The sequence below is a fragment of the Hirundo rustica genome, chromosome 1 (genome assembly GCF_015227805.2).
Source record: "Hirundo rustica isolate bHirRus1 chromosome 1, bHirRus1.pri.v3, whole genome shotgun sequence".
Lineage (NCBI taxonomy): Eukaryota > Metazoa > Chordata > Aves > Passeriformes > Hirundinidae > Hirundo > Hirundo rustica.
In genome coordinates, this window is record NC_053450.1 from 4,719,564 (window position 1) to 4,730,687 (window position 11,124).

Here is an 11,124-nt window from a genome sequence, read left to right on the forward strand (position 1 = left end):
ATTTGGTTTAAACCTGGAAGTCACATACATACTAGATACTTGTCTTCTGACTTGTGAGAGTGAAACAACTGCTTAGAAAAGTATGAAGATGTGATGAAGAGGAGACTGCTTTTGGTAGTTGCTTTACAAAGCATGTTTTTGTTGTAAGGGTTAACATCTGAATACCTTGCAGGGCTTGGCTCCACAATATTGATACTGGCAATATTGCTGAAGTTGTCTGAAGTGAGAATGAGATCATCCTGCTGGGTCTCTAGGGGATTATGTGTCAAAAATGTAGGCTTTTTCTTGCTACTTTGCATTTTGTGACATGAACTTTATGTAGAAAGCATAAGGGGACAATTAGGAACATTAATCATATCCCATCAGTCCTCTCAGCATCAGGAAGAAGAATGTCCTGCAAGATGGAGCAGAGAAGAACCTGCCACCTTTGTAAAGGAAAGCACAGGGTCAAACTCCAGGTTTTAAGAAGTGCAGCAAGAGAACGGCGCCAAAAAACACAGAAACTTCTTTCTGACCATAGCTTTGTCTCTGCATGATGTGTTGTCTGAAAGACTTGGGTTTGGATTTGAAGAGAAAAGCATGTTCAAACAGAAAGCAGCACATAAGCAATTTGGTTTATTTCACAGGACAGATGTATTTGACAATGTGTTCTTAGAGACACATTTTTCCCCTTAGCAATGTGGGGGATGGTTTTCACCCAAGTCTGAAATTATTGTCAATGCAATAACTTCTTCAGCACCTTCTTGATGGGAGTTGAGTCTTATTTTTACAGTTATTCGTGAAGTCTGTTGGAAAGCAACCTTCCTCTGCAAGTGAAAATCTCACTCTTCCTTGGCTGCTGCATTTGTGTCTAATGTACAGATATTTCAAAGTTATTGTACCCATTCGTGCCTATGAAAAATTATTAGACTCTCTCAAGTTCTGATGAATGATTTTCATGTAAAATCCATCCCTGGAAAGTTTCAAGGCCAGGTGAGATGGGGACTTGAGCAACCTGGTCAGGTGGATGGCATCCCTACCCATGGCAAAGGGGTTGGAACTAGATGATATTTAAGGTCCTTTCCAACCCAAAGAATTCTGTGATTCTATCCCAGGGGCCTAAAATGCCTAAGCAGCCTCACAGGCAAGTGATATGGTTTTCTCTTACTGATGCTGAAAATTTATCTGGAAGAAATCCGGGGCTTGATTTCAATATGATTATGGTATTTGCACTCTGAATCCAAGTCAAGAGTGACAGCTGGTATATGCCAGGCCTTAAAATGTGTATTTCAGGGTGAAAACCAATTAAAAAGCACTAGAATCTAGAAAGTAAGAGAGTTGTACAAGAATCCCCAAACACTCATGCCAGCATTGCCTGAATAGACAGGTACTACCACCCACTCCCCACCTGAGTGCAGCCACACACTGGTTCCAGCAAATTCAGGACCATCCTGGCCTGAGACAATCATTACTGAGGAGGCTGGGAAAGCAAAGCTGACCTGCAAGACCTGACCTTCACAAGACCTGACCTGGTAGATTGTCTTAGACTACACCTCTAACACACTGTCCTTACCTCTAATGGTAAATCACCTCTATATTACCTCTGTGGGGTGCTGTGGAGACTTTTCTCCTTGAGAAACATTTGAAATGGCTGCCCTAAGCAGTTTTTTTGCTGAAAGGCTTAAGGATTAGAGGTTGAAGTAAAAGAGGTTGGCTTTCTCAGCCTGAGGCTTCAAACCCACAATTTTCTCCTTCCAGAAAAATGTCTTGCTCTCTAAATCCCATGCTGTGCTGAGTGGCTTGGGATAAACCTGGCATTTTACACATCTACAAAACCTTTGACAGCAAGGAATAAAACTTTGCTTTTAAATATGCCAGAGCAAGTGCAACACAAGAAAAATGGTATCTCCATGTTGTAGGGGTTTGCACACTTAGCAGGAGGGAGGAGGACCTCCAGATTTCAAAACTGATCCTTTATTGTGTTTGCTGAATGTTGAAGGCACAAACTGACCTGAGGACAAGATATGTTCATGGTTCCCAGTTCCCAGGCCACCAGCTGTTACTGTGTCTTCTTCTTGTCCCATTTACCCTGTTCTTGTCTCATTCACCATGTGCCTTATCTACTCTGCCTTGCTGCTTCCATTGCAATCTTAGTCAATGTGAATTCTTCAGCCAAAGGCACCCTTGATGGTTCCAGGAGAGAGCTACACACAAGCAGAGATTTGGACACATCTGCTGAAAAACAGAGGCAGTTTTCCCTGTCTGACCACTGCTCAGTGGTTGCAACCGTGAGAGGCCATGTCACATCTCAGGAACTGGGTTTGTGTGCTCTGCAGAGCAGGAGGGGAAACGCCTGATTGTGTGAGAACACCAAATGTTTACTCAGTAGGATGTAGCTGAGCAACTCAAACACTCTGCATGTGTGTTGGTAACATGCCCAGCAGAGCAGAAAGCTGACAAGAACCTCGATCCATCAAAAACCTCAGAGGTTGCCTGTGGAGCATGCAAGTAGTTGTGACTGACAATCTCCGTTCAACCAGCCACTGTTCTGGTGGGATATGGATGCAGTCACTTCTCCCAGATGTGCCTGTCCAGGTCCTGATCCACTCTGGAGGTGCCTTACAGAGCACGATCCAAAATATGAAGGGAAGAAGAAACTCAAGATCTCTGGCAGAGAGCTGCTGTCTGTTCCCATACAGGTATTTGGCTTGGACCAGCTGCAGGTGCTGGAGATGAGCCCAGAACGAGAGAGCTCCCTGAGGTACAGGATGGAGCTGCTTCCCCAGGAGATTGGCCGTCTGAGGAACCTCACCTGCCTCTATGTGGACTCCAACAACCTGAAGAAAATCCCTGCTGAAATTGGCACTTTGAGCTGCTTGGAGAGGCTCACTCTGAGCAACAACAGCCTGAGCTCTCTGCCTGCAGAGATGGGAGCACTCCAAAGGCTGCACAGCCTCCACCTTGCCAACAACAGCCTCACTGAGTTGCCTGCATCCCTCTGCCAGCTGAGGAGCCTCACATTTCTGGATGTGAGTGACAACAAAATAGATACCATCCCCCCCAGCATTCGGCATCTGGAGAAACTGGAGACATTGCTATTGCTCTATAACTCACTGGAGAGCCTTCCTGAGGATTTCTGCCTTCTAAGGAATCTGCACACACTTTGGCTGGGAAATAACCATCTACAGTCCCTTCCAGCAGCCTTTGGGGAGCTGGTGAACCTGGACTGGGGATACAACTACTGCTCATGCAATTTTGAGGGGAATCCACTGGAGAGTCCTCCCCCTGAAATCTGCAGCAGAGGCCCTGAAGGGATCAGAGACTATTTCTCATCACTTCATAGGATCTGGAGAGACTAAACCACTGGTGTCAGACCTCCTGAAGAGGCTGTGATGGATTTATCCTGTGCAAATCATCTGCACATGCAAAATGTGTTTTCAGACAGAAAGGTCTGGTGACATCACTCTGTGGAGCTCAAAAGCTTTCTCTCTGCTGTAAGGTGATTTCTCTGGCAGTCTTCTGTTGTTTGTTTTTTTTTGGTTTTTTTTTTTTTTTTTTTAACTAGCATTGAACAGTGGTGTACACCTTTCAAAAACTCATCCAGGACAACTGTAATATTTTTTTGTATTTATAGTTGCATAGACTTATCTCAGAAAATGTGGCAGACAAACATCCAGTCTGAGAAAATGAGCAAATCTGAATAGATAGAGTCAGGTAAACAAATGGTATGTAAATAGCAATAATCTGTACTCTTTGTTTGCACACTGGGTTGGGGCTTGAGTCTGGACCAGAAGTAAGTACAAGCTGAGATTTCTGGAAGCTTTTAAGGTCATACTAACTTATGAATTTGGCTTTGCTTCAGGGAGCCCAGACTCTCATAATTTTCCCTGGTATTTTCAATGAAGCACACAGGTTGAATAAGCTCAATTCTCTCTGGCTCTGGATTAAAAAAACAACCTGTATCCACATCCCACAAGATATTGTGCAAACAATGTCTCCATTCCTTTGGCAGGACATAGTGCATTTCTCCTGAAGTGCAGCATTAGCTGGCTCTACAGAGTACACAGTCAGGGCCGTCACACTCTCTGGAGACAGCATGGACCTGGGCTTGATGTGCCAGCCCATCCAGAGTAGACCTCAGTGATACAGCTCCTTGGAGCTTGGTGATGCACAGGGGTAGCCCAGATTTAGAGCAGGCAGCACTAGCAGAAAAAGTTTCCACTTTTACTGTCTGGGAAAGTGTTCAGAGCTGTTAAAATATGAGTATGCAAACTTCCTGCAAGGGAACATGCTGAGAAGCCCTGTCATAATCATAAAAGGCTTCATCAGTGTTACATTATGGAAATTTGCTGAGACTCCTTTCTGTTTCATTTTGCTCTCTCTTTCCCCTCCATTATTTTCCTCCCACCACTCTTTAACTTTGCTCTTCGTGGGTGTTTTCTCTGTGGCTACTCCCTCTGACATTTGTGTTTCATTATTTTCTTATCATCAAAAGCCCCTCATTCCCTTATAAATCCTTTTCTTTGCCCTCTGTCTCCTTTGTTTCCTAGTTTTCCTTTGGTCAACACACAGAAAAGATGCAGTTGTGTGTCTTTCCTGGAAGGAAAGGCTGAGTCAGGCCTGGTGGGAGCTGAGCATGCTCTTACAGCATTCAGAGAAAAAGAGAGAAAGGCCATTAATTCTCTTGTTCAGTGTCCTGTCATTTTCTTCTCCTTGTAGCAAAGATCAGCACAAGGAGATGTGAATCAATGCTGAAATTTTTCTGGGTGACAGAAGCACAACTCCAGATATGCTTAACATAAACTGATTTTTACATTGCTCTGCCCCTGACCTCTGTGAATTTTTCAAACTAGCTGTGACTTTTTAGTGTCATGCTAACCAGATTCATTATATCAGTGGGCTATCACACAGAGATAAATGAGTGCATAGCAGTAACAGGCGCACAATTACATTACACCGGTTCATTCCGTTTTCCTGCAGCTGATTATTTCTAGGACATGGGACATAGGAAAGAAAATAGTAAAGGGACCGTGGTGCTTTGCCCAGTTGGCTCTTTCTATCACAGCATGGAGAATTGGAGATGAAAGAACAGGACAATGAACTTCAAGTATTTTTCAATTCAGTTTTTTTTTTTTTTCAGAGGAGATTTGGGACAGTGTGTGAAGTAGCTCCTGAAGCTGTTGCCAACTCAGGCAGAGACTATATCAAAGTGGCAGCGTTGAAGATGTTGAATGACTGTGGTCTGGTTCTTATCATTGATGCATTCTCCAGACTCATATAGGTCCTATATCCCTACTATTTCTGCTATTTCCCCATTTCTGTTACCCCATTCAACATGCGCAGGCATAGGGCTCTCCTAATGCTTGCCTGGTATAGGACGTGAGGTTAAAGGCAGTATGAGCAGTGGGGCCCAAGTAAAGAAAAGGTTGTCACCCTGGTTTTGGACATGTGTGAGAATTAAATTCTAGTAACTGTGGTCTTTTTAGAGGATTGCGTCTAACACACAAAATCCTTCCAGAGCATGGCCTTATACAGGTGCTAAGAGGAACTAATTTCTCATGTCCCATGTCAAACTTCTCAGACTCAATGTTGCTGTTTTCCTTTTACATTGACAGGGTTTGGGCTTGAGCTTCCGCTTCCAATTTTGACTACCTTTCCCTTCCTTCTGCATCTTGGTTGGTAATTCCTGAAAGGCAAACTGACTTCAGCTTCTTTGGGGACTACATAGCAACTCAAAGCTTTCACTTTTGGTTTTAGCCAGTCAGGATTCACACGCTTTAACTAATCCTCTCTCCAAAACCTACAAACATAATTTGTGAAGCCTGATTGTGTCTGTTAATAATATACCTGTCATAGCTGGGAGTGAATGGAGCTAAAAGGGGGTTAAAGAATGCAAAAGAAGGGATTATTTAAAAAACAGTGGCAATATTGCATTATAATTCTCTAGTCTGTTGGGAACAAGAGAAATTCTGAGAAACTAATGCAAGTGAGGGCACTTTGACCATGCCATCAAGTTGCTTGAGCAGATTGAATATATTACTGAGATATGTCCTACCACCTTGCTGTCTGCTGCCCCTTCCTTTCCCTTTGTCCTGATTGCTTTCAAAATCCCACTTCCCAAATAAAACCCAACAATTCATATTCTTTGCAGTGTACTGGCATGTGTGTTAATGACATAGTTATGCAGAGCAATAAATAGATCCTGGTGTTGTCATTAAGATGGCATTAAAATCTAATTTCAAACTGCTTATCCTGTATTTGTTGTACTTCATGTATTGTTGCTAAGCATCCTCCTTTGCCTGTGCTCGTTAAAACTTCAAGTGTTAATATCAGAGAGTGGTAAACTGCTAGGATATATGCCCCTGGTAAAGAAACATGGATATAATCCCTACTCAGGGGTGGGGGGCAGGAGGGGGAGGGCAATGGTTAAAACTGTCATTCAATGTTGATGGGAGTTGTGCCTGCATTTCCCTTTACCCAGCCATGCACTGCAAACAGCCTGGCCTAGGAGAGCGACGTCCCCTGGAACCACACAGGACTTCCATTTGAAAACTTTGAACTCTTGCAGTAGAGCAGTAATGGAAATAGCTGCAAATGGAAATTCAGGGAAATATGATATATAAGGGCAGAGGGCTTTTTAATTTAACATACAAGTACATAACACTTCACAGGCTGGTAGCTCGAGTTGGACAAGTTCTGACTACAGATAAGCTGCATATTTTTAATGCTGGAGAGTTCACCTCAGGATAATGCAGATTCTCTACCCCCTGAAATCTGAAAGCCCTACAGTCTCACTGACCTGAGCGTATGACTGTATAACACTTGCCCTGTTTTATGCAAAGTCAAATTTACAAAGGCTCCTTCTGTCTTTAAAGTATATGCCTACAATCTATGGCTACCATAAATCTAAAAGATTGGATCACAGCATTTACTTATTTCTCCCTCAATTTGTCTTTACATGAAATTCAGCTTTTTAGTTTTTAAAGGCTACAAGCAGTACTTAAAAAGTTGAGGGTTCCGAAGTTTCATGATCAGGGCTCTTGTGGCCAGTGATGGAGCCTCTGAGTTGGCAAAACAAAAATGAAAAAGCAGTTGCTGTTCTCATGCCTCTTGGAGTCAGGAGGAGATTTCCAAGCTCACAAATGAAAGGCTGATACTAAAGTCACCTTGAGTGGACTTTAACACCAACCAGTTTTCCAGTTCTTTGAAAGGTCTTGAGGTTGATCAATTGGACATTCTGAATATCAGCAGACTTCAAACGGAATGTGACCTTGCAGACTGCCAGAAAACAAAGGACACTGCATGTTCTGTCCTACATGAAGGACAAACATACTTGGTATCAGAGAGTGGTAGCTTGTGAATGTGCTGTTGTTGAGGAAAAGGCCATCCCCATTAAGAGAGGCCACTGTCCCTGCTGGCTGCATGGACCCCAACACCACCTGCCTTTCTGTCTTCCTCTGGGCTTCCTCTGGGCTCTGCAGCCTCATTTCAGAACTCGAGAGTCCAGCTTCAGCAATGACCAACCATTTTCAGGTGATGCAGCACTGTCAGTTCAGGAGGCTCAGGTCTGACACGAATCCAGAGGATCGACAGGTTTAGAATGCAAATGATTCCTCACTACCAGAGGAACCACTTTCAATGGAACCTGCTTCCCCACACTTGGGCAATGGTACCACAGGAGAAACAAAGCAATCCATCATGGGCAACTGCCATATCATTCAGCACATTAAATTGCAATGAAAACCTAAGTAGCATATCTAATGAAGATCACTCTAAGCCATACAAAAAGTGAATTTTGACTCCCCAGAGTGTTCTGCCCACAAACCAGGAGACAATGGTGTTTAAATGAATGCCATATCCAAGCCATGGATTTCTTATGTTTAGCAAAGATCTCAGCAGTCATCAACAAGCTTTTTATTTTTCTGCCACCCTATTGAAACTACAAAATGTGTCGCCTTTCTCACTTTCATGCAAACAACTTTCTTTGAACAGTTCAGGCAGCAAGAGGGGAAGAGACTGATGCCACAAGCAAAGCCCAGATGGAATTAACCCACACTGAGATTTTGCACTGAAACTCAGTGGGTTTTGCCAGACCTGAGACAGAGCCAGTCTGGAGCTCACTGCTGCTGAGATTCCCAACAAGATCCCACTTTCGGTCATTTGGTGCAAGAAATTTATGAGGAGTTGCTTTCAGAAAGCAGGACACACAGACTCCTGCATCAAAGGTATTGATCCATCTGAGATCAGGTCATTAGCACAAAGCTGTGTCTAAAAAGAAATCTTCCAATGCTTTTCAAGTCCCACTGTGAAAAACTCAAACTGAAACTCCTAATTGTAAAGAAAGCTGCTTTTTGTTTGTTTTGTTTTAATTCCCTGGAGACTTAGAAAACAGATTATTGTACTCCTGTTTGCAACAAGCCCTTTAAATACATGAAGCTTGTTGAAGAGCTTCTTGTGAGACTTACTAAAGTTAAACAAACACTGAGCCTGCAAGTCTTTCTGCTCTGGCCATGTTTTTTACATCTCAGGTAATCCTCTTCTCCTCTGGACTGTTGCTGCACACTTTTTTACTGAGCTGACACATTTAAAACTTAATATGACATGATATCTGAACTCTTTCTAGTGACAAAGGAAGGACTGTTGTACATTAATGTTATAACACTGTTTTTTCACTACTGCATGGTGACAGTTTATTTTTTTTAATGAGGAATTCATCTTTTCATCTACTGCAATTCCACATGTTGCTACAGAGCTGCTATTGGCAAATTTTGGTATTTGTATATAGCGAAAGCTGAAGATTGTGGCCTTGCACTTGTCCCTGCTGAATTTCAGCTTCCCCTTTCCCACCCCAGACATGTTATGCAATTCTTCCAAATCATTCTGAATTCAAACCCTGTCCTCCTGTGCTCACGATGTCTCTGAGCATTATGCCATCTGAAAATTTAATAACCATACTTTCTTTTCTAATTCATTAATGAAAGCATATGCCAGGACTGTATCCAGAAGAGATCTGTCTGAACTCCATTTCTGCATCCTTCCACTCTGACAAAGCACCACTGATAACCTTTCTGATACATTATCAAACCAGCTTTGCACCCAATCGATCACAGTCTCATCTAGACCAGGCTGCTGGGGCTCACTTATGAGAATGCCACATGCAGTCCTTTTGAAAACCATAGGAAGGGGGTAAGATTTGTGACAGCTATTTCTACTTTATTCTTAAGGCCTGTTACATTGCTAAAAGTGGAGATTAGATCAGTTCAACAAAATTTATTCTTGACAAATCCACATGGGCTACTTGTCCTTGCTGCTACATGAAGCAGCTTTTTCACATTTCGAGCTGTGACTTGTTATCTTCCAAGGGCTTATGAAATGTGCATTTGTTCCAGAATCTGTGCAGGTCTCAAAGGCAGGTGAGGATCATTTCCCATCCCTATCTCCCAACAAGAAGTTATCTTTAATGCAACAGCCACTCGCTGTTTCAGCCTTAGGGGAAAAATTCAAGGCTTCTGGAGGACCAGGACTGCAGCAGAGCTCAGTAGAGCACAAGCACATCCAGGCTGGAAAGATTTGTAGGGTCTGTTCCATGTCATGGCCAGTCCTGATATGCTCTGGTTGGCCCCACAGTGGGAGTGGAGGGCTGCTCTTGCAGTTTGGGGGATGCAGCTCAGCAACATGTGGGCTAACACTAATTTCCATTTACCTACTTGGCTGCTGTGCAGAGGACTTCAGCCTGGTCATGACTTGAGGAAAAGGCAATCACTGGGAAGGGGAAAAGACACGAGTCTCGAGATACATAACCCATTTTGGTCTTGTCCTGTCAGCTGGGAGCTCTCCTTGACTTTTTTTCCTGTGTCCTATTTTCAAATGGATGTCCTTAATCCTATTTCTGAGACTCAGAATGGGCCTGAGCAGCATGAAATTTCTCAGAAGGCAGCTGGAAACTGAGAGTTTTGATCCTGAAGTAACTAGCTTCAGTAGCTCACAGCATGTGTCTGTGTGTGTTCCCTGGCAGCTGTGTCAACTGGATGATACCTGCACCTTTCCACTTGTAAAAAGGCTCAGATCAGCTCAGACATCTTTTTTTGATGCAGATGAAAGGAGGATTCCTACTTGTTCTCAACACTAGCGCTGCCTGTTAGGAGGGTGTCCCTTTGCATTGGGTCTGTATCTTCACAGAAACAATAAGGGGAAACCAAAAAGTTATCTCACACAGTCTAAATATGTGCCAGACTGATTGCTCCTGCAACATTTTCACACATAAAATACTGTTGCACTTCAGCTATTTCTAAACATCCACAGTGATAACAGCAGGGCTCTGTATCTAGTTGCTATTGACAAAGTTTCCTTTTCAGGTCTAAAGTCGGCCTTACCCAGACTGAAGAACTGATTTGTTCCTAGAGCACTAATGAACCTAAATTATCCTTTTTTTTTTTTTTTTTTTTTTTTTTTTTTTTTTTTTTTTTTTTTTTTTTTTTTTTTTTTTTTAACAGTGAGGTTCAAGCACTTTGGCCATGCTCCTGATTCACTCTTCTGTTTTGGTGGTGTCTGGGTTTGCACAAGTGTGAAGGGAATATGGGACTGAGAGGCAGAGCTTCTCTGTAGACTCTTTTTGAGCTGATAACTCTCAAAAAGCTGCCTGCTCTTCCAAGGACGTGGACTTGATGATCCTGCTTGTTCCCAGTTGTCTCTTTGTTTATTAGATGATATTGCTTGTTGGGAACATGATAAACTGATGCTCTGTATATCAAGACTTTTCCTGTTTGAAATGTTATTTTTCTGTAGCTTTTCGTTCTGTTCTTTGTATCTTGTGCAGGCTGACCAGTTCTGCACAATCCTGCCACATTCTACACAGTCATATATACTGGGATTTTTTGTTGTTGTTGTTTCCTAGAAAACTTTTTATGATCTGACTGGATGAAACTATAAAATAAAATAAGTTATTTAATTCCATGTGTATGTGTTTATAAGGATTCTGTATCCTCATTCAGCAGAGCAATTAAGCAGATGCCCTGTACAAATCCCAGTTCTTTGCCCTGTTTTAATATTCAAAGCACTTTATAGACTCTTCTGGATGTCATTGTGTTCATGCCAGACCTTCAGAGAGAAAGGATAATAATGGTCTGACATTATACAGGAAAAATA

The 11,124-nt window shown here is 42.6% G+C and overlaps 1 protein-coding gene across 1 annotated transcript; it reads left to right on the plus strand.

Annotated features, from left to right (window-relative positions):
• Positions 1–2,537: 2,537 nt before the first annotated feature.
• Positions 2,538–3,338, plus strand: LOC120756051 (uncharacterized). Its single transcript, XM_040071745.1, has one exon. It carries the CDS (start codon positions 2,538–2,540, stop codon positions 3,336–3,338), a length of 801 nt encoding a protein of 266 aa, XP_039927679.1.
• Positions 3,339–11,124: the final 7,786 nt, after the last annotated feature.

Coding starts and splice junctions, on each gene's coding strand:
- LOC120756051 (XM_040071745.1), top strand. CDS start 2,538: ATGGATGCAGTCACTTCTCCCAGATGTGCCTGTCCAGGTCCTGATCCA.